The sequence below is a fragment of the Solenopsis invicta genome, chromosome 15 (genome assembly GCF_016802725.1).
Source record: "Solenopsis invicta isolate M01_SB chromosome 15, UNIL_Sinv_3.0, whole genome shotgun sequence".
NCBI classification, from domain to species: Eukaryota; Metazoa; Arthropoda; class Insecta; order Hymenoptera; family Formicidae; genus Solenopsis; species Solenopsis invicta.
Window position 1 is genome coordinate 4,579,175 of NC_052678.1, and position 24,918 is coordinate 4,604,092.

Here is a 24,918-nt window from a genome sequence, read left to right on the forward strand (position 1 = left end):
TGACCGAATCAATGTATTGTCACTGAAAAAACAGTGCATATATCACTGAACGAAATAGTTACAAGTAAATCACTGAAAACAGACTATTCACTGTCTTTCAGTGAATAATATACTGATCCCAATTTAGAGAATAAACGTCGCGGAAAGTGGAATTCATCGAGGAGTGACGCTAAGAATTATTTATATCTTACGAGTGTGTTCTTTATTGTTGCAGAGGGGTAGTGACGAGCTTCTATCGCAAAGCGGGGCAGTCAGCAATGGTGCTTCAATGAGTCCGCAACCTCATCACGCGGCCGATAACAACAATGATGCCAAGAAGGTGAGTGATTTTAATTGAATTAAGATAAAATAACCGAGCGAAATCCGATATCGTCAAGCGTCATATCTCACTGGCGTCCAATAATATTTTGAGACGTTGTTTGTTCTTGCCCGAACAGTGAGAACGATCTCACTGACATAATTGTCGTTCATTAATGACTCACTGTTAGTCGATAACAATTTTAAGAAGTTCCCTCCAAGAACGAGACGGATGGTCGCGTAAATTTGCGGATTTCGCGCTTTATATTTCGTCGCTCTTCGAAAATCTCACTTTTCGATATTGGCGACTGTAGTAATACACGCAACACGACGGAATAAAATACAAGGAACGCCGATAACTTCCTTTTCGCTCCGTCCATTTCGCCGATGGCGAAGCGGTCGTGCGGAGCTTTTTCGAAGAGCTTTTTTTCTCCCCCGGCGCTGCTTCGGCGGCGGGCGAACCGACCGCAACCAGAACACGCAACGAACCATAAATCATTGCATACCAAAGAGAAATTCGTATGCAGTGACCCCGATTGAAATGCGTCCATTGAAATCTGATCGGTCGCTTTCGCGTTCCCCGAAGAGTTCTCGCGTTCCTTCCGGCCTTCCTGGCTGCGACGAAACGTATGGCTGTCCATCAAAGGGATCGGAAACAGTTTTTTTTTCCTTCTTTTTTTTTTATTCGTACAAGTCGACTAACATTGAATCGCAACTCGCAGAAATTTTCGACGAAACGAGGGGCGGCGGAGGGGAGGGGGGAGAACGCTGGCGTAGGGAAATTTTAATTTTTTACATAATCCGTTATTATCGGCGCGCGTCAACGAGAGATACGACAAATATTAATTAGTTTCGTGTGTGCGTGTCGTGAGATAATCGACGCGCGATGGACGAAGAGAAATTATCGATGTAGTTTCGCGGGAAAAATTAATTCCCCGGCGCGCAACCCCCCTTGTACATCGTCTCGAGTCAATGAAAACTGCAGCGGAGAGGAAGTGGCCATCCGATAGTCTGACGATTATTAATCGATCTACTTACAAGATCGGCGTCAGCCTAAGAATAGATGATTTTGCGAATGCCATTAAGCAGTCTATTTATGCCTCACTGAAATTGATAGTTGGGTGAGCTGTAAATATTTGATCGGAATATTTCGGGACGTGTAAAGAGTTCAGCGGAGATGAAGGATGAAGAGGAGGGGAGGGAGGAGATAAAAAGAATTTTTGCGTAGACGTTTAGAATTTCAAGAGATTAAAAAATTCACGGCTTAAGAACGGGAAGAGTAAGGGGCCAACATTCGTTTTCCGCGAGACAGGGGGAAAAATGCGGCCGTAAGATAGGACCTTTTAGCGAGGTAACGTACCTTAATTAATATTTTGCGCGCGCTGTCGAGGCGACAGCCGTTTAGCCGGCGCAAGCTTTGCCACCGCGGTGAGGAGGACGTACGGCACTTTTCTCGCGCACCTGCTCTCGTCACGTATGCTCGGCGTCGTCACATGTCGTTTCGACGAAGGACGGTGAAAAAATAGCGAAATTTCCGGGGACGCGGACGACGACGATGACGACGACGAGGATGCCGGCGTGTCTGAAAACCGCACGGAACGGCCGGGCGTGTCTCGGATCACTCGGTTGCACGTGCAACCGCCGCGGATGTGCCGAAAGTTCGACCTCGTTCCTCGCGTCGTTAATCATTTTCCGTATAGCTGGCGTAACAGAAGCAACCGTGGCGCGATACGTGTAAAGCTCTACGCGCGGCGGCGCGCGGGCTTTCATTTTCCGCGGAATTTACCGAAATTCCTGTTTAACTGAATCCACGAGTTTGCGTCACCGAAAAATGCCGATACGGTTTGATTAATAGCCCAGAGCTCGGAGCCGCCCGCTCCGTTCGGTATTTTAATCGGGAACGTAATGACCGATGCGCTCTTTAGAGCGCGGAGTTTATCTTTTGGTACGTGTTTTTATAAATTACGAAAGAGACGTGGGCCCATTTAGCATGCGGTATAAATCGATGTATCGGACAGGAACGTGCGCTATTTCTCCCAATGTTACCGCAGCTTTTGATCGTGACCAACGGTGCCATGTGAAAATGTCAGGGCGATCTTAATAACCTCGTTGAAATAACTGCCGGAGCGAAGCCGTTTCCGTCGACCAGTGACTGACTCTTTAGCGGCTGAATAGACGCGCCTGAAACTTCGTTGTGCACTGCTTCCTCGAAGCACATATTAATCATGCTAAATGCATTTTTAATTATCACGCAACGCCCATCGCGAATGGCAATTTTCAAAGCTTTCTTTAACACATTGATATTACTTCTTTCACGGAAATTAAATGCTAATTAATTTCACTGTAATTATATCCGCCGCGAGCACGCGCATCTTTTCTTTCTTGTCACAAACAGCAGCGAGTGCTGCTATATGTTTTTCCAAGAGTTTTCATTCGCGGAAATGAAAATAATCATACCGGCGGAGTCTGGTGTTTTTCACAGTTGCGCGTAGCACAAATATCTCAGCGAGAATGCGAGCGCATTACAATAGCGCAACATGTAACGCAAAACCGTTGTGTCTATCGGCGATCGTTAATGTTCGCTGCGCGTCTCTTTCCTTTTTATATTTTTTTTGTTTTTTTTCTTTTTTCGCGCGCGGACATGTGCTTTTTACGCGCGGCGTCGCGACGCGCGAGAACGGACGGTGAGAGCGGCGTGGAGATTCGGTGACAAAGCCCGAGCCCTTCGTTGTCCGCCTTTTACTTTGAAAACGTACACGCTCTCTACCTTTCGACGGTCTCGCACGACGAGAAAAACCCGAGGAAATTATTAGCCGTCGTCGAGTACGCATGGTGCCTCGCGTTACCTGAAATCGCAACATTTACGAAGCGCGCGGAGAAAATATCGCGAGAAACGCCGCCGTGTGAGTAGTTACATCAAAGCTGGCTCGCCAGAGATTAACGCGCGTAAGAGAAGCGAGATGAGAATAACGTTACCGGGGAAAATTTGAAAGCGCGTTAACGAGACGCGCGTTTGTAATCGACTTACGTGATTACGGGGTAATGAATGACGAATTAAAGTTATCGCGTGTGTGTTTCGATTTTATGTGTAGAGGAGAAAGGGGGAGTGGGTAATATGCCACCCCTTTTTTATTTCATCGAATAAATTTGTTAATAATCAATATATTGTATTGAAATTTGAACGATTATATATAATACGTTAAATAACAGTATAATTTAAAAAGTTAAATAAAAAAAATACTCTACATTTTGTGTGTTGGCATATTAGCGTCACAAAAACATCTACTAAACGAATAATCCCATAATAGCCATAATATCCCCTTCTCCTCTATAGAGAAAGGTTTCGGAGCCCGTTTACGGGAAGGCTAGAAAAATTCAAAATTGTTTTGCGCTCGCCTACAATGCAATCCGAGTGGCGATTTGTCGGCCTCTCTCCTAAATATAGGCGAATAATCCCGAAATTTTCTCCTGATCGCGAAATTGACCCTGCCCCAGAGCAATTTCATCCCCCCCGACCCACGCGATATATATTTCGGGACGACGCTGCCATAACGCGTATGTCTGTCTCACTTAATACAAATTGGTATTCAGGATAAAAGGTCTGGAGGGTGCGATTTATCAGTGAGGAAATCGAACTCTCGCCGCTCGCCATCGCCATGTAATCCGTTAAGGGCGAGAAAAGTCGATTTCCCTCGGAGTGGACAGGGGTCGTTTCGATTTGGTGCTAGGAGAAGCAGTGTTCTCAGCGCTTTCATCTTTCCACCTCCTCAAAATTCGGATACTGACCGACGCTATCATAGCGCGCGTGCGATATCTCGGTTATTTTTTCCCTTTGACTCTCCCTTTCTTTTCTTTCCTTCCTTTCTCTCGCTCTTTTTCTCTTGGGGGGGGATTGCTCTACTTTTCTGCGCCATGATCCCTCGCGTACTTTCGACGTTTGTTTTCACGTCCTCACTGAAATTCTTCGGCGTCTTACTGACCCAGAAAGATTTTCGAGGTTTTTCCATTATTTCTGTATTAAATCACAGGGCTCTTTTTGTCACGCGTTAAAAATTGAGAGAAAAGTTGTATTTTTTGTTTAAACGTCATTCAATCTTTTGATTTATTTGTAACACGCGTTTGCAGTACAAAGGGAACGATGCAAACTAGTCTCGCTGTCGAAGAATCGCTATTTCCGTGATGCTTGTGTAAAAATTTGCGGGTGTGAAGAGCCGACCTTCTCGAAGCGAGGAAAAAGGAAGGAAACGAGAAAAGGCGGGAAATTCTCTTTCTCTTGAAGGCGCGGCGTTGCGGGCGGATAGCGAGGCGGAAAGGGGAAAAGAAAAAGCAAAAAAAGAGTCCTGCCGATGTTCGCGTAGACCGTAGATGGTCTGAAGAGGTACGCTCGAAGCTCGTAGAAGCTCCCATTCATTGCGCCTTCCAGGCTGAATAAAGCTTCGAGAGTGAAGGAGAGAGAGAAAGGAGGGAAAAAGCTTCGAGAGTGAAGGAGAGAGAGAAAGAGAGAGAGAGAAGCGTACAGCTTTCCGTTGCCTCCACCGTCATATTTCCACTACCTTGCCTTCGGGGCTTTCCTCTCGATATCAATCGCTCTGGATTCGCCTTCAGATTTGTCCTCCTCTTCAACAAATCTCCGCGGAACGACTGTTCCCATCCGGTTGGGATATCGTATCAATCGAGGACGAGTCGAGTCCCGGGACAGGTTTCTCGATCGTTGCCGGTCACTTAGGATTCTTTACCCAACCCTTCAGCGGCAGGATGTCTGTAAGTGGCAGTCTTTTATATGCTTGTCCATATCGCGAAGGCTGCGCTACCCGCAAGTTCTTCGCAAGTGTACGACAGTGTGACTTAAAAAAAAAAAAAAAAAAAAAAAAAAATTCTCTTCCAAATATGTGTGTATACGCGAACGCGAAGGGTGTACGCAATGCGGGATGTTCGCGACGCAATTAATACAACGTAACGTGATAAGCGATGATACCCCGACGATTCCCCCGGCGACGGGTCGATGTAACGCTTGTTTCCCTCCTTGGACGGACGCACACCGGGAAATTGTATAATGCGGTATTAACTCTACAACGTTGCTAAGTGGATGTGTATCCGCTTTAATCTGGATTTTTAATTCGCTCTGTAAGATCCCGTCTAGCGTGAATAATCGCGTTTGGGAAACGCGGATTAAATGCGGGTATATAAATTGATTAGTTGCACGCTCGGCTTAATGAGGACCGTGTAATTTACATTCCGGCCGTTGTGAATTGCTAATTTTAATAATCGCGAAACTGGACTCGCTGAAACGTAAATACTTCTCTATCAGTGTCCCATTTCCGTTTCGTAAATAACACTCCATATAGAATTAATATCGCAATTTGTATTTCCATCAGTCAGAGCGGCTTGATGAAGGCCATGGCGATTCTTTCGAAAATTCAGCGTTTAATCTTCCATCGGTCTCTGTGTGCGTTTCATGAATCAACAATTAACTTTCCGTAAATCTCGTTTTATCAGAAACGAGAAAAACAATTGTACACACAAATAACATCAATGTTCTCGACAGCATTTTTGAAGACTTAAATAATGTTTAAATACAGTTATGTTTAACCTACGAATCTTAATAACGATAAAAATAAATTATTGAAAAAGCATTTTAAAAAAAAACTTTAGATGCACTGAGAGAAATATTTGGTGAGATAGACCGAATGTTTAATTAAATAGTGATCAAATGAATTTTATAGTTGTAATTATTAAATATATAGCTGTTTTGACCAAACAATTTGTAACCTTAACCAAATAATTGTTTTATTATACGATTTATGATCAAATATTGTATATTTTGTTCAATGTAACTAAATTTTTGTAGCAGTAACTGCAAAATTCATTTGATCAATATTTAACTAAATGTTTGGTAATTATTTCAATGTAGAGAGCAAAATGAAAGAATATTTGTGAATATTATCTTCATTACAAAAAAATCTGCACTCTTACTCGGTCTTGTCTTTAGCAAAGCTATTAATTCCTTTGCGCGTCGACTATTCGATTCAACCGAATATTCTTAAATTTCGTAGAGCGAAGGACGAGGTCTTAGAACGAGCCGAGTCGTACAAAAACTGCTTTGGCGTGCTCGCCACTGCGCTTTATTAGGACGACAACGGATCTTCTTTGTCCCCGTTTCTTTTTGATGTACCATTTTCTGCCTCGTTCCGTCCCATTATCCACGAATGGTAGCCATGTCACCACTTAAACGCGCGTTCGCGTGCTTATCCCTCGTACCTGGACGTACTAGAGGACAAAAGGGAGGGAGGGAGAGAGAGAGAGAGAGAGAGAACATTGGGAACATCAAGGCTTCGTTAAGGGTGTTACAACACAGCTGATTTTATTGGCTCTTCACGCCTTTTTGCCTCTCTCTCTCTCTCTTTCTCTCTCTTAATCATTTTTCATGACACTTGCGATGTCTTGTGAATCCATCTTGCATGCCATAATTTATTAATATTAATGTAGTTCGGAGCAAAGCTGTAACTAGCTTGAAAAAATTGTTTTATTTTTATGAGAATGAACAAAGGCAAAATGTTTCATATATTATACTCTTCTCTCTTTCTCTTTTTTTATTAAAAATTTTTATTTATACGTCATAATAGTGCTTAACAATTTTTCCATCATTGGAACGTATTCTATTTTCAAGAAAATAATTTTCAATTTTTCCTTGCTATAATCCGAATTACAATTATAATGAGTCGTAAGTAGATTACACCCAGAGAAAAGATTTTTTGAATCAAAGAAAATTTGTTTGTATAAAACAAATTTGTGCATTGCTATACGGTCAAACAAACGTTTCTTTGATGTAAAGAAATTTTTTGGTTATTTCTTTTTATTAGAATCAAAGAAATAATTTGGCTGGGCAACAAAAATCTTTTTTTAAATGAAAGAAACATATTTTTAAATAAAAAACAAGGAAATTATTTCTTATAATTCCATCAGTATTTCTTTGAATTAAAAAGTTATTTATTTCAATTAAATAAATAATTTGAACAAATAATTTATTTACTTTAGTAAAAGCTAATAATGTCATTTCTTGAAATCAAATAAATTTTTATTTTTCTCAAAAGTATTTTCACTTCAACTTGAAAAAATATGTTTAAAGAAAAAATTTCTTAATTTTAATCATAATTTTTCTCTCGGTGTAATACACATCCTTCACGCATGTGAAGACTTCAAAGAGACATTTATGTCGGTCACAAACGTATATTTCTCCATGACTTTGTGACGTACATAGGTATGTTAAGATTGGATATTTATTCTCTGACGATGTTGTGGTTGGTGCTTCCATTTGCTCGATTAAGAACGGAAGAGCGGAAGGTCGACGCGAATGATGTTTTTGTCGGGTGAACCGTCGCTTCCGAAACGGCAACCTAATTTCGAAAGCGCCCAGGGAAGCCGCAATTGAGTCCTTTCACTGTTATGCCAGCTTTTTTGAAATGGTCTTATAAAATTAATGAATAGCGGAAGTGCTTCAAATTAATAGATGAGTGAAAACTTCGGTTTCCTCGCGAGTTCGTGTTGAGCAAGAGAGAAGACAATTTTTAAAAATTTTCCTTTGAGTACAGTCTTTTTTTTTTAATTTTGCTAATTCAAGGAATATTTTACTAATAATTCGAGAAAAATTCAGAGCTATATCTAATTTATATTTATCGGAAATTTCTATTGATACATCTAGAATGTATCAATTGTACGTTTCTATATTCTCCGCTAAAAAAAATCCATGCTCTTACTACCAGCTACCAATAAGTTGACGTAACTGTGTCGGGAGCGGCGAAGTATTCGAGATTGCTGACTACGCGCACGCTAAGTTGCCCCTGTTCCATTCTCCTCGCGAATCCCGGAATTTTATATTAAAAACGCGTGTATATGTACATGTCGGCAACACGAGGGGTGAGCCAATCACCGACACGGGACGTCTGAAACCGGACTAGAAGCTTCTCGCTGGCGTGTCTGACATATTTCATGTCGGAATGTTTCTCTCCGAATGCACCGGAACGTCGGGTACGATTTTCGAATGCCAGCCGTCCCTCGTGTGGATAATCTCGATTTCTCGATTTAAGAATGGTACTATCGTATGGCGCCGCGCGAAGTATCGCTGGCATGCGTTTATTCGATTGGCAAATATTTCTTCTTGCAGCGATTAATTCGAGTTGCGCGCAGTCGAAGACGTTTCCCGAATTTCTCTCTCTCTTTTTTTTTCTTTATTTATCTAGGTTTGAAACGCAGTTTAGTGAACTATAGAGTTTGAGAATGCAATCTCTGTAAATAATAACTTTGTTTATTGATTATACATTAATGTGATGAACCTCGGATTTTTTTCAAGATTTGATTTTACGGATTTTAAAATATAAACAATTAAATTAGTTCGTTAAACCTCATTTCCAATTTCTAATTGTTTAAAATATAAACATATCGTGTGAAACAACCGATGCATTTAAGTCATATAATTTGGAATAGAATTTTAGAATCGATCGCATACAGAGTCTTGTGCCAATCTGTTCAAAATTCGATGAGAGACGCGACTGCATCGCATTTAGAAACATCAATTAATGGGGCTTATGTCAAATCCAAGCGACGTCGAAATCGAAATAGACGATGAAGGGGGATTGTCGAATTAGGTTGCGACTGAGCCACACGGTGCTACGGTTGGGAAATAGACGATCCGCGGTATTCCCACAACGATTAGCGACGGTGATCCTGTATTTAAAAATACATCGTCTGTAATAAACGGCATAAAAGTGTTCGAGAAAAATTTGAAATCTTCGAAATTATTCAAGAGCCAGAAGAGCATGATTTTTAATTCACTCACTTAGAATTGCATCATGTTATACCTTATCTTCAGATTGATATAAATTTTGAAAAATTCTTAATAAATAGTTATTTTTTTTATATAATGACTCAGCCTTAATTCAATATCTTTAATTGAATTTATTTGTCAAAATAGCTCTTCTGCTTATGTGTCAGGGATCGAAAGAATATTTTGATTCAATTACAGTTTAACAAAAAAGTGAAATAACTGTGTTCCGGTTTCGATTTCAGGTTCTTAAGCAACAAAGAAAATTAGAACCGTTTAAATTACCGTTTTGTTTTGTCATAATTATGATTCTTCTACAATTATTCTTTTCTAAATTTTTCATTGTTTCATTAAACAATGTATTTTTTATGTGCCCTCGTGTTTTTATTTTATCTGCGTATGTAAAAGAAAGAAAAAAAACAAACATTATATAATTGAGGCTAGAACAACAAAAAATGTAGGTTAAAATAATTTAAATATATAAAAATACATGCAAAAATAGAGAAAAAACAATAAAAATATTCGAAATAATACTTTTTTTATATTTTACATGTTTTTAAAATACTTTATACATATATATATATATATATCTATAATGTTTATCAGAATTGAAACTTGAACATTCGTTTTCTTCTATTTTTTTATACTTTTGTTACACGCAGCCTAAGTTCAGACTTGTAATATAAAACCCGCGTTCAGATAATAATATATAAATAAATAAAATATTGTGATAATAAAAATAAATTATATATAAACTAGAAAAGAAAATATCAAAAAAATGTATACTAAAAATAATCTTATCGATCCAGTTATGATTTCGGTGTTATAAACTTTGTGAAATTTTGGTGATTTTGGTCAAGCTAAAGAAAAGGCTACAGAAAGGTTACTGTATTCGAGTCCCTGGTGTGCATTGCACATTACAATTGTAAGTCCCTGACATCCAGCCGTGCGTTAATTATGCGATCACAGAGACGCTCTGTTATTCCCAGAGCCACACGACAGGTTGATGTCGAATGAAATCTCGAAACTGACGAAACGAAGTCAAGAAGCGTAAATAGAAAAAAAAGCGTCCTTTTGTACGCGACTTCGCCAATTTGCTTCACTTTTTCGCCATCGGCCACTATCGCTTTCTTTCTCTCTCTCTCTCTCTCTCTCTCTCTCTCTCTGTTTCGCTCATTCTTTTCTTTCTTCCGCTCTTCGGTATGACCCGCCGCTACCAATATGGATCCGCAGTGCTCGACGTCGACATATATAATCGCCCACGAGGCAACGACAACGGTAGGATAGTATAGGGTCGGTAGCATCAGCCCGGAAGCTACAAAAGAATCAAAGCCCCGACGACGTAATGGCGGCGTGCCCGGCCAGTAACATTACGAATGGGTTGTGCTTTCGGTCCAAGTGACCTCACAAAGCTGTCGTTTAGATAAATTGCTTCCACCCACAGCCGTCCCCGTCGAGCATCGTCACGTGAATCGCATGAGCGACGATTGATCGCGCTAAAGCAAACGCGTGACACGTTTTATTACAATATATTGAATTAGGATATTTTTATTGGTCACATAATTATTCCGGAAAAATGACCATCGTCCTAAAATAATCATGAAATAATCATACGTTTACGGAAGCAATGAATATCTCGAAATTATGTCCCGGATAATCTCAAGCAAACGCAATATTATATCTTCACACGGAAAAAAAAACGGTTTTGCTGAAGTACATAAAAATTCCTCTAGATTCAGATCTGAAAATAATTTCGTTGGATCATCAAAATGATTATGTAGATTTTTCAAACTGGAATATTAAACCATTTTGCATCGCTTATCACGCTTGGAACGTCCCACATAATTATTTCGATGGTCCAAAAAACGCACGAATTTTTAGATTTTTATCCATCTAAATTTTGAGATAACTCTAGCAAAACCGCGTTCTTTCACGTGCAGCTAAATATCTACAGTTGTAAATTACATCCGCGGTCGCGCAGCTACGCTAACAAATGATAACGCTCGACCTCCGCGCGAAATGCCGGACGACGCTCGGCGGCGCGCGCGATCAAAACGTTCATCTTTATCTTGTTAGCGGACCAGGGCAGTCGACGTTGAGTAACCAGACGTTGTTTTCTCCGGAGGGGAGGAAAAAAATTTTACGCTCTTATTACGGGTTTAATGCACTGACGTCACATTTGCTAACGAACTCGATAACGATGAAAGTAGCGTTAACGATACAGACGACGCTCCGACTATCTTTACGACGGCTTTTATTTGCCGGATAAGCAGCAGCTGCGGAAACGTTCTCTCGAAACGGAAGCACGCCACTTATCGAGAGGAATGAAGAGGGAAGGCCCCGTGTCGCGCGAGGCTCGTCGTTCCTCCTTTCTGCGACGCGCTTGAAAATGCGAAGGTGCGACGATGAATTTATCGACGTCTGTCGACGCGAGAGAGCTGCTGAAGCAACGAGGGGGAGAGGAGAGGGACGAGGAGGAAAGCACTCGGAATATTTCCATACCGCGGAAGAAAAACGCGAAAGAGAATTTTCGTCTCGCGTTTCCGAGACAACGATCTCTTGCCATTGTCCAAGATTATCATAGAGTCGACGTTATTCAATTGTATTATTCATTTCTAAAGCGAATCTTACAAATCCGCGTCCCGCTCATTGTTATACGGTCGTGCGTTTACGTCGTGAATCTCTCCCCTTCTTTTTGAATTCGACGCGGGGCATCGCGTGAGAGAAGGATGATAAATCACGTAGGCACGCGGAGATTAGAACATGTGGGGCATAGAACTACCTGCAAAGTAGTGTGGGACGGAGTAACAAGATTCCTATTGAGATTCAAAGCTGCTGGAGCCGCGCCAAGCTGCGCCAAGCCGCGCCTTCTGAAAACGCGAGTAAAAGTGCACACGTAAAATGCATTCGTCATGCGAATAATTCGCGACAAATCGCAATCCCGTACGCCGATATTATTCGAATACGCCTCAGTTATATTGGTCTTCTGCAAAATCATTCCTTATCCAGGGATATTAATTCCTCTCTCTCTCTCTCTCTCTCTCTCTTTCTTTGTCGTATCTACGTAAATAATAAAAATTAATATCTCCTTATTCCATTTCTTTGTCAAAGAACAGCCCGCGATAATATATACGAATTTAGCTGATTGAGAGAAAGGCGTGTTTGGAACATCAAACATTTTTTTCCTCGTCGTCTCATTTTTTCCGCAATTCTTATCCTCTCTTCTGAATTTTGATGCGCGCTCAGTGAAGTGTGCATTTCAGGAGTGTAATGAAGTTGCGGTTTCTTCTAACGAGTGGCCGTAATCATGCCGCGCCTGAAGTATCTTGAATTCGCGGACTGCGTTATGAATTGTCCGTCTTAAAAAAACAGGAAAAAAAAATAAAAGCGAGACATTTTGATATCCGCGTGCACGTTTGAAAGGATGCAGCGTTTCTTTTTTTTTTACAGTTTGCCCAGTACCCTTTGAAACCCCGAGTTCTCGCATGAAAGCACAGTGTTTTATTTTACGGGATTACCTGGCGTATAATGCATACACGTATTATCTTAGCTGTAAGCAATTATTCAATTGCTTTTTCTCATACACAAAACAACCGCCGTAATTATAAACTCGCACACGTAATTAGTCTACCATTCAAGAGACGTCAGACCTTCGTGCGAGTAGAACGATGAGCCAGAAACGAAATCTTTGTGATGTTTTTTTCATGATGAGGCATGATTTTAGAAATTTGCTTAACGACAATCAAAAGTTTTTTCTTTTAACGTGCAGTTTTTGCTTTAGCAGGAAAATAATTTAATTGAATTTCTACACGGTGAATAGCCACTCGATGATTGTAGAACTATAAGATATAATTATTTTCATAAATATTCACATATCTGAAACACATTCATACGAGATAAATGAAAATATTTCTTCAGAATACGATTTCGCGGTTATTAATATCTATTATAAGGAAATGTTTTGCAGTGCGTCAGGATTCCTGCTTACGACGCACAGGTTTTGAAATTATTATAATTAACATGTAATCTAATATTAATCGGGTTTTGCCAGCCGGATGCTAATGAAATCATTATTAACTAAGCCGTACTACGCATACGCCGGAAGAGAGTCTGATAATGTATCAGTGATTATGGCCATATTGGAACGTTATTAATATTCGTTATTAATAATAATTTAGCTATAAGAGAGATATTAATTATGGTATTGATAGATTATTAAACTAACCTGATGGAAGTATACTGACAAAATTTGATTAAACGGAGAGGCCTTTAATGCCATAATATTTTTTGTTTAAGCCTGGATAGCCACGATTGAGAGCGTCCGAAAATTCATGAGGATTTTCACGAAATTTAAATCAAAATTTTTACACGGAGAGAATATTTTCTTTTAGAATTTACTTTCTATTGTAAATGATAGTAACCGCGGGACGACATGGCCTTCGAAGAATTTTACCATACACTTTCAGTAATAAAATTAAAAAAAAAATGTTTAAATTTTAGTACGAATTAAATCAAACTGTTCTATTGAGTTAGAATAAAAACTCGTAGCGTTTTTTAAGCAAAATTCAGATATTTGTTTAAATATTTATACACAGAGTTAATCAATCACACGTACTGCTACGAGAGAACTCTTGTTTCAACCTAATATATGTAATATAAAATAGTTCGATTAAATTTTGCATAATAAAAAAAGTATAAATAAACCGTAAACTATAAAGATAACTCTTTATTTCATCGCTAAATTCAATTCTAATGTAACCATTGTGAAGGTTGTAAGAATGTTACGTCAAAATAAATTTTAGCGCGTAAACCCAGCTATGCTCTTTGTCCATTTTTATCTCTCGTTTCTTATAATAAAATTCTTCTTTCTCGAGAAAGAGAGAAGTCCAATTCCAAGAGAAAAATTCTCTCCGTGCATATAACACAAATTTGAATCTTCAATGTGACATTAAGATTCTCAGTAAAAAAATTGCTACACTCAAATATCCTGGACTCGGAATCGATTTATTTCACGGAAGGTGAGAAGTTTTCCACCGTTTTTCCGCACAGCTCGAATCGTCGCCGTTGCGGATCGTAGCTTCCCCGTTAACACATCGACAGATATTACTTTTCTCCGATATGCTTGCGTACACGTATGCATTTATTTGGAGTTTATCCGATGCGTGCTTCTGATCGAGTTCCCGAACTTACAACGCGCGTACAAACGATAATATCGATGAGCTTCTCTAGGCTCTGTCGGAACTTACTCTTATGTTTAAACTTGTTCTACATGTTGGGGATTCTAGAGCAAATAGAGCTCTCTTGCCGTATTAAGCGAACAGAGAGAGAGAGAGATTTAGATGTAATCAGACTTCGAAAAGCTTCGAGTGCAACTTCACAAACGTGATTGATATTAATAACGGTATGATCTCTTTTTTTTATGTTTCGCCTCGATGGACGATCTAGCATAACGGGGTTGGTGGCATGAAAATTGCTATGATAAAAAACAATTTATCGCGCACGCGCGCAAGTTAGATATATAGAGACTATTTGTCAAACAAATGGTAATGTCTGGTGGTGGCCATACGGAGAGCTAGAAAGCTATCGATAGGACTCTGAACGAATGAATAATAATTTTACTGTCGAGTGACACAGCTCTTTCTTTCGCTCGCATTTAATCGAGATCAGCTGATACGATGGATAATGACGTCGTAATAATCCAGTTGATCCCGAACACGTCGACGGGCTCAAGCCAAGTCGATAACGTTACGTACTGCGTCATTAAGTTTATTTACACGGAGATCGTAACTCGCGCGCTTAATAACTTGAGCGATCGCGCCGCGCACGAAAGTCGGGCAACAATTAAGTAGAGTGAAAATGAAAATGCAATTAAGGCGCTCGTACGAGGCACTATACTAATAATATCGTAATAATTTTAATTTACGGTATTAGCTTTCATTGAGTTACAAAGTTCGCAATATGGTTCGCGATGCAATTTGCCGATCACGGCAAATATTTTGCATCTTTATTTGCTCAGTTTACGCATGTGCAAAATAATCGTAATTGTTTTTCAATCGATATCTGCAGCATTTCATTAGGGAATACCAAACAAACGTTGAAAATTGATTGGACTGATTTATACGTAGCTAACATTTTATTGATGTCATCATCGCAGTTTCGAACTAGCGGCGTCGCGCCGGTGTCGATGCGTAGGAACGCGCGCTCAGTATATTACCCATAATTCATTTACCTCGATCAATGGGACCAAGTTCGCGCACCTCACCAGTTTCACTAATCGTCCGCGTGTCTCTTAGCGAAGCGGATTAGGTCTTTGTCGCCGCAAATGGGCGCGTAATCGATTCGGAACGATGGCCAGGAGCGCGACAAAGCTCGTTCTCCTCGTTCTCGCGCGACACGGCGACGGCTCATTTTGCGGAAAGAAAGAGGAGCGCGATTAATCACGTTGTCGTGTACAAACTGGCCAAGTTGGCGTATCCAAATATTCATTGTATCGCCCTGTGCACACGCCAGCGGACGATGCCGGTGGACATAAAGGGGTGAATCGTGTGCACGAAGGGTGAACGGTTCATCAATAACCGGCTCTCTCCCCGTCGTCCCGTCGTCCTCGATCGTCCCTCGGGTCCCTCGAGCCGGCTTCGCTCTCCCCGTGAAAGCAATGAAAATGTAGAAGTCCCCCATCGCGATATTCTACCAATTTATTAACCGAGCCCGTCTACTTTTCCCGCCCCGCACCACGCGTCGATTTTAATCGAGAGACTCGACTGCGATATCCGTGGCGATTCCGCGGAGCGATTCTTATTGACAGGTTCTTTACAGCGAATTGCGTGTCGAATGCATATTCATGGGAAGTCAAAGCTTTCTTGCCGCCCCGGAAGTTTGGCGCGAACCGGTGAATTTCAATCCCGTTCAATCTCGGAGCTCGGGGCGTATTTCTCGCGAGGAATTCTTAAACCTGCCGGTGTAATTATCATGAGACTATCATCTGCTGTGTGCAGTCAAAATTGGCTCGCGTAATATGTAGATTCATCGACGAGGCCGCGTATTATCCGTTCCAAGATTGCGGTGTCGGGGGAAAATGCATCGAATCTCGATCAATTATTCGCGAAACTTTGATTTAGTTTAAGACGGAGCACCGCGCGATTAAGGGTATTTACGCCTCTTCGCTTGCTCGTTCAATCGACCGTTCGATCGATCGATCGATCGGGGGTCTATCTCGCGAGATTGATTCGCCGTTAAACTTTAATCCAATCGCTGACGATCGCAGATTTGATAATACCCGTGTTTAAATTCGTCCCATCCGATTTCGTGCATCATTTATCGCTACGCTGTGCACCAGACATCGGGGCAGCGACGAAGAAAGACAGGGAAGAAACGACACGGGCACCCACATCGTACTCTCGTGTCCGCGTAGCCGGCGACAAATCGAGAGGTCTTACCGCAATTCGATTATTCGCGCGATCTGGGACGCGAAACTGCTCCCGACGACTGTCACGGTGCATTTTGCATTTGCATACGCAATAATATCGCACGCCCGGGCCCGTCGAATCGGCTGATCGCATTTCGTTTTTAATGCCCGTTTAACATTTCATCATTGCTCATTCCTCTTCTCTCTCTCTCTCTCTCTCTCTCTTTCTCTCGCGAGACGAAGGAATTAATAACACACTGCCCATACCTCACAATCGATCGGCCTCATTACATCGATTGGATATTTAATATCTATCGTTATCGCGTCCTCACCATTGTGTAGCTACCGTTATAAAAAATGCTGTATCCAATGTCATATGCATTTGTTGCCAACGAGTCAATCAGCGAAAAAATTCAGAAATTCGATGTCAGAACCACAATTTGCGTTTTCATCATTAATTTACTGCATTCGCCAGTCATTCCCGCGTTTAAAGTTGAAAGTCATGCTACATAAATAAAAAAAAATATATATATTTTTGCGTTTATTTTGCGATTATTTTGACGCTTCGCGAAGAAACGATTGTGGTTAAAAGTGTTTTTTCACAAAACGGTGTGTGCATGCAATTGGTATCGTTTAAAAGTTCGCCGAGCCGTCCCCGAAAGTCTGTCGATAGCAACACGTTTCTGTCGGCGATCGAGCGTGTCGAATCGACGAGAGAAAAGGAATAACGAGCGAATTCTTTGCCGAAGGTAAAGGAAAGAGTAGTCGGGTTAGTCAAAAAGAAGAGAAAGAGAAGTGGAGAAAGGGAAAGAGAGAAACCGAGCGGCGAAATTGCAGATTGTCGAGAGGACGCGCGAAGCGCGTTGGATCTCTCTAGGATGGCCAGGGGGACGGTATCAGATCCGGGTGGATGGAGAGACGGCGACGTAATGCATATTGACATTTTGCCGATAATTCTCGCAGCGTCCCGGCGCTAGGCGTTTGAGGAAACCCTGGGCCACAAGAGCGTTTTGTGCGCGAAGTCTGCGGATAGAATGCGTTTCCGAGATGAGGAAACGAGAGTGGGAAAATCGGGTCTGGCCGGGTGGTCAGAGGGACGAAGATGTTCCAGATAACAGATACCGCTTTTCGATCAAAGACCTCGTCGAACTCTCCTTTTCTCTTTCTCTCTTTCACGAAACATTAGTAAGCGCTCACTTCACGTATCTCAAATCGCTTACTAATTTTGTCACTTTTTTTTTATTTTTCTGTCTCAAGTTCTTTTATTTTTTATTATTTTTATTGTATTTCTATATTATTTTTCGCTTACGTTATTTTCTCAGTTTTCTTTAATTTGCTTTATATTCTGTTTATCGTTGTTTCTTTTGTCTCTTGAACTGCGTACTTTTGTAATTTTTCTCTATTGGTTTTTAAAAGAGTAGAAGCTTGCCCTAGAACGCAAATAAAGGCCTATTTATTCATTTATTTATTTATCTTCTCTTTTTCTCTTGCGCGAGCGTCTCTGCGATTCTCACTTCTCCATCTCGTCATTTCGAGTAGGATGATGAAAATCGATTATCACGGTCAATATGTTGAATATGTCCTTCAAAATTTAATCGAGAGATTTGTATTTTTATAAACTGTTGGCCGATACGGGTGACGCAAATTGTTCGAAGAGTCGATCGAGATTTTATACTCCGGGTATTTTTATTATGCGAATAATGCTCGATGTACGCGCCCGTTGATGCGTCGCATGCGACACGAGTATGCGGACCATACGCTCCACTATTTTTATAGACACACGTGTTTGGGCGCGCGCGCGTGTATGTTCAACATTTAACAAAATACGCCCGACGCGTATTCATAAACACCGATGGGTCGCGACCAACCGCGTTGATCACCATCATCACGCTTGCTTGTTTTCGCGTTTCGGTGCGCGCGCGCGATTTCACCGCGGCACATCCGACCGTGACAAATTTTTTTCTCTAACCACTTTGACGTTCGACGCGACCGGGGACAAATTTCTAACGCTTGCGAACGATATTATTTTTTTTTTTGCCTCTCGACTATCGAGTTACCGCTCTCGCGTTGCAATTGTCGAAAACGCGAGAGCAATTTTACACTCCTGCACGCTGTCCGGGGGTGCAAATTATTCCCCGAATGCAACAACTTCGTATCGTGTAATCAAGCGAAAACGGATTACTGCGCTATTTTCAGTTCAGAGTCGTTCAATATTACCGATAGTGTTTACATAAAAACAAAAAAAAATACAACCGATACGTGGACCTATCCGGATGCTCAGGCTAAAATGTATACAAAGTCTTTTTTTCGCAATTACCGTACGATTTAATGTAGACATTATGATTTTATTAATTATATGAGATTCAATTTGCACAAACCGTTGAATCTTTCGTCAGCCAATAATTACAAAATAATTGGCTTGAAAATCGTTGTAAAATTTATTATTAAAAATTAATATGGCAATCGTACGGGGTGTATCGATAAAAACAAAGAGGTTGAATAAACGACGAAGGAGAATGTGCTGATGTGCAGGGGGGGGGGAGGGGGGATGGATTTGACACATGACCGCGGTGGAAAAAGAAATTAAAAATAATATCCATCGTTTTTACTAAACGCGCAGCGCAGTTCCCGGCGCGTACGCTCGCGTATTTGTAAAATTCACTCGACCGTATTTACCCTATCGGCTCCTCGATCGTTTCGCCAAAACAAACCCTTCATCCGTACAGCCCTCGGCATATGAAATTCGATCGAATTAATTAATCCGCGGTGGCGGCCGCCGTTACCCTGTATATTCACATGCTTTTGCACGACGGGCACGGACTCGCAACCAGTTAATTCCGCGAGTCCATCACGGTGAACGAGAGAGATAGGTGAACAGGGAGAGAAAGAGATCCGCACTGTTGGTCGCGGGGGATGAAACGAAGGAGGAGGGGAGGGGAAAAGCCAGGACAGCGGAAGAGCGCGATGTAGGAAAAAAAGAGAGACAAGTGTCCCATCGAAATCGATACCACGGCTCGCGTTCATCGGAGTCAAACCCGCACGATGATTGGGGCGATCGGCGGGGACGGACGGCGAGAGCGTGTGTGGGTGCGATCGGTTGCTGACTGCTGGGTGGTTGCGGCGGGGTGGCGGTGGAGGCGAAACCGTACGAGATTGCGGGACGGGGAAGGGGGATGGAAACGATCGTTTGTACAACTGTACGCGGGACCAGGTGGTGGTTGCCCGCGGCGCGGCGGGTCCGCGCGCCAAGCCAAACAGAAAATAACTCATTATTGGCGTTAATTAATATCGAGAACGGGGGCGCCCGCACGTTCGCAACGTCGCCTCTACACCCCCTCGCCTTAACTCTTCCGCTTCAACCCCTCCGGATACATTCCTCGTTGCTCGCTTTCGCTCTTTTTTTTTTCGTCCCGCGTACGTTTTTCCGCCCGTACTTTTTTTCGCTGCGTCGTTACCCCGCTTCGCTCCCTCGCACAGTTCTCTCGTTTCTCTTCTCTTTTCCTTTTTCTTTCTTTTTTTTTGTCAACACCGTCGCGTGATTGGGTCCGAGCCAACCTGTCACCCCTTTGCCTTTCTTTCCGCCAATTTTTTTTTTTTTTTGTTTTAAGCGGGGAGGACGACCAATTAATCGAACCGAAGATTTTTCTTTCGTCACTCTTTTGAAAGTTTACGTCAATAATATCGACGATTGATGTTCCTGCGCAACTCGTATCGTTCCCAGCTATTCTCCTACACTCGCGGTCCGATGCGTTTTTCTGGGTCGCCTGGAAAATGAGTTTAGTTCTCACACGCCTCGAGCTCAATTCCAGCGCTAATTAATCTATTCGATAGTGGGAAAAAGCGAATCGATCGCTGATTCCGACGGTTTAAATTATGCATATTGAAATAAATTTTCGACCGCTCGGCTTTCATGAATTTTCAGTCACCGCATATTAAATCGGGAAAACGGGAATAAAAATTCTTGCCTCGTACCCAACGTTAAATGTAATTCCATTCTTTTCGCGCGGCTCCAGTCTGTATTACGTATTACTCTGTATTCGATAAAGTACCATTTATCATAATAAATAAAGTAAATTATAATAAATAAATTCACACGCGTGATGCGAGCTATGGTCGCAGAAAAGCAGGTGAGCAGCGATCGATGATCTATTTCGCAAACAGCGGGAACACTTCCGGCGCACAAAGGAATATTCATAAGTGTTTCACGAGAAGGTGATTCGATTGCGAGTTTGCCAAAGAATCCGCGATTAAAATTTGATGGCGAGACGTTGGAAGAGCGGATCGTCGTCATAAAAGATTCGTCGCCGGGATCTACATAGAGATGCACAAAGGCTCGACAACCCCGGTAACGCGAATACGTACCATTGTGAGGTGGGCGGATGGGGAGGAAGGAGAACGCGGAGGGAGATTTCCTTTCTGCATCCTCAACCCTCGAATGCACTCGGGTGCATCTGTCGCGACGCTTATCTCGGAGCTCCATAGAGATGCTTCCGGGTTGACTTTCGCGGAAGTCGGCCCCCGGATCTTCGTAGCGGAGGATTTGGAGACGCGGGGAGGGTTGAAAGTTGGGACACCGCGCGTAGGAGAATCGCGAGTTCTGGACCGGAGGCGCCTACTTGGATTTCTAATGGAGATGCGACCGCCGCCCGCCTGTTGCACCCTTCGTCGTGGCACGTGCCGCCGAATCTAAGTGCATTCACGCCACCAGACGACTCCCCGGAGCTCTGAGAAACGCGAGGGTATCGCGACGACGTAGTTTGACGCGACACGATCTCGCTCTTTATGAGCGAAAATGATGAATACAGGCAATTGAGTGTATTGTTATGTTCGTCGAAATACGTTCGCATTGTGTACATTGTTCTGCGCAAATAGAGGGTTAGATTTAGAAAGCGCGTCTATTAATACGTAATATCCACACATTCGGGCGTACGGCGCATTAATTACGCCAATACAGCGGCCAATCCAACGTTTTGACGTTATTAATCATCGATTGAGAATTCTAATTATCCCAAATGAAAACAAATTTTGCCTCTCGTTGACGCTGACACAAAACCGGAGTGCCTTTTACGGGGGCATCGGAATTTGCGAGACCTACAGCCAGCGCACACGCATTTCCCCACTCTTCATTTGCATGAAATAGAATTTTTAAACGGACCTGCAGCTTTAAAGCTTCACTTTCGTTTCAAATCGAATAAGCCCAGACTTCGGTCCCGGACAAGCTGCTAACAAATTCTGATCCTAATCAAAAATTTTAACGTGATTTAAACCTTCGTTTACTGTTCATTCTTTCCCCTTCATTGTTACTGAATAGTGGAAAACTCATACAAGATCGAAAAGTCGGGGATGCATTGTTTCAGAATATTCAGCATATTATTCGTTGTAGATACATTATATCTATTTTATATTATTTATTACATACAGATTATACATTCGCATACGCACGTGCTTAACGAAAGTGTAAAAAATGAAATGGAGAAAAATTAAACGCGAATTTATTTGGGGAAACAAATATCCGAGAAACGGTTTCGGAATAAAAAAATATGCGATACATTATTAGCATCGCGATTTTTTTCTCGAATCTCAATGCAGTTCGAGATCACGTTAATCACAAGTGATTTGAAATCGCAGACATAGTTCAGGATTGCGCTTGTAAGTTTATTTATTAAATGCTCATAAAAATAAAGAGATTTTCAATCATTTTTATATGGCTGCGGATATGCTGTTTATTTCTTTTTAGGAACTTGCGAATATTTCATTGAGCATTTCGATTGTTTTAAAAATCTACGCAAAATTTAAAATGTAATTCAAAATGGTATTAGCGGTATGAAATAGCGATTCAAAATTGCATGATACAAAACATAAAATAATGCAGTACATCAGCGATAAAAGTACATTTGCGATAAAAATGCGATATATGTATATCACATTCACTGCGATTCTAAAAAGAAATCGCGCAATCACGGTGCATTTTATAAATCGTATATCTCTATTTTGGAATAAACCATGTATTATGTATGTTTGAATTTGATTAATGATATAACTCTGACGTAATCTGTGTGAAAAAATTTTCTATGCTTTTTCTATGCGAAAAAATATTTACCAACTTTGCATCATTTTGTCTTATTTCAAATAGAAAATCACGTTACTAATAAATATGGATAGATTTTATAAAAAATTAGTATGAAATTATAGAATAATAAATGTAATTAATAATCATTAATATTTATTTTCATCACATTTATTAATTTAAATGTGCTGTAAAATATTTTCTTTCTTTTAATTTATGCATTGAAAACATGTTCTGAATATTTCCTTTTTATACGAATATAATACTTTATTCTGAAAAATTACAAAAACTAAACGTAGAAACGTTCAAACTATGAAAAGAATATTTGAAGAAAGGAAAAAACAACTAAATCAACACATGTTTAAATATTTATAATTTTTCTGTTTTATAATATAATTGTGTATAATAATTTTATCTTAAATGAACATACTTGTATTGTATACACATGTAAATATATGTTGTTTCGATTTTCAGTGCATGAAATATGAGAACACTGTAAAGAAAATTAAATTAAACTTTTTTATGTATAATATTAAATTTTAAGTAAATTTTATGCCAATTTTGAAAACAATCGAAATATAATATACACTGAGAGAAACATTTTTTAGTGAGATAAACCAAACGTTAAATAGTGAATTTTATTTAAATAAATTTTATAGTAGTAATTACTAAATATGTAGTTGTTTTGACTAAATAATTTGTAACCTTAACCAAATAATTATTTTCATATAACTTATGACCAAATGTATCGTCAAATGTAACTAAATTTTTGGTACCAGTAATTATAAAATTTATTTGATCAGTATTTAACTATACGTTTGTAATTATTTCTCTCACAATTAGTGTAATGAATTTTTCGTAAACTACTTTAAACTTAGAAACAAACTAGATTAGAAACAGCAGACGTACAGCCATATAAAAATTATTCATGAAAATCTTTTTTTTTTTTATAAAATTTAAATGCATCATAAAAATAATTATAAATTTTATTTTAATTCTTTCTCTTCTTTTATTTTTCATTATTTTTTAAAATAATAAATTCAAAAATTTAATGCACTTGACGCAATTGCCCACATGTAACATTATTGACATGGTCTAATCTTACAATGTTTTCAAGTACGTTTTTCTAAAAATTCTAATGTAAAAGAGTGAAAAGTACTTTGGAATTAAATATTAATTTTATTCTGTTATATTCATCCATGTTAAGGCAGCGCAGATACATGAGATTTAGATAATTGTTATTATTAACTTGAAATACATACTGCAGATCATCGAATATAAATTTAATATAATTGTTTCAATCTGTTATTTCAATATATTACACATATAATTAAAAGATAATTGACTCACCGACATGGTGCGCAGCAGCGGAATCGCGAACTACGTCGCAGACTACGTTAAACTGTAAAATAAAAAAACATCTAAATTATATCAAGTGTACATGTCTCATTCGGTATCTCTGCAAGAAAAAAGAATTCAGTTTCTTCAGCCAGGCTATTCAGTCGAGGCATTTTTTAAACTGCGATCAAATATTTTGTTTTACACGACACAAAATTTGGTTGCTTCTACGAAATGCATGTAAATAAGAAAAAGATATATTTTTGTATATTAATTGAATAGTTTTGTTTGATATATTTTAACCAAATTATTTGTTGTCGCAACAAAACATTTTTCCTAGCGTGATATTCTGAGATAACAAATCAAATAATAAATAGATATTAACTTTGACGATCCGTGCTCAAAACGACGCCTCACCCCCATCATTCTAGGAATCTCGTTTTTTTTTCACCTATTTAAAATGGTTAAAAAGATCTCTAAAAATTCACTAACGTACTTTCAGCTTTCCAGAACAAATTGAAACTTTCCTTTAGAAAATAATCAAATGTATGTAATTGAATAATCCATCGAACTCGCGAGAAACTTGTACGAACGACAATCAATCGGACACGAAATATCCAGGATAACAGAGAAGGGGTTAAGTTACTCACCTCACGGTTGCTCCGCCGTTGCCCGAGACCTCCTCCCTCCGTCTCCTTTCAAGGAACCTTCCCTCGTTGAATTCGCACAGCACTCCGACACTCGAAACCGAAAACACGATCGCGCGAATCGCTTCGATAAGCAATCGTCACGTCGAAACGCTTACGAGAGTCACGTTGATCGCGAGTGTTAATTGCGTAGCTGGGAATCAGCAGCACTCGTTCGTGCAGAACGATAACGCTTCCTGCCGACATGGCGGCGCTCGTCGCGATCGCGTCGCGAGGGCTGATAAACACGTCGCTGCGCGCCGCGACCGCGACCGCGAGTGACAAACAACCGCGACCTTGCGCCCGC

At 40.4% G+C, this 24,918-nt stretch overlaps 1 protein-coding gene across 21 annotated transcripts in view; it reads left to right on the plus strand.

The window, feature by feature from the left end:
* LOC105207684 (polypyrimidine tract-binding protein 1) overlaps positions 1 to 24,918 on the plus strand; it is a 478,610-nt gene that overhangs the window by 349,425 nt on the left and 104,267 nt on the right. For all 21 annotated transcript variants that reach the window (XM_039457815.1, XM_039457817.1, XM_039457821.1 and 18 more), the window contains one exon: positions 215 to 319. In XM_039457815.1, coding sequence (XP_039313749.1) covers positions 215 to 319 — 105 coding nt within the window. The remainder of the gene's footprint in view (positions 1 to 214; positions 320 to 24,918) is intronic.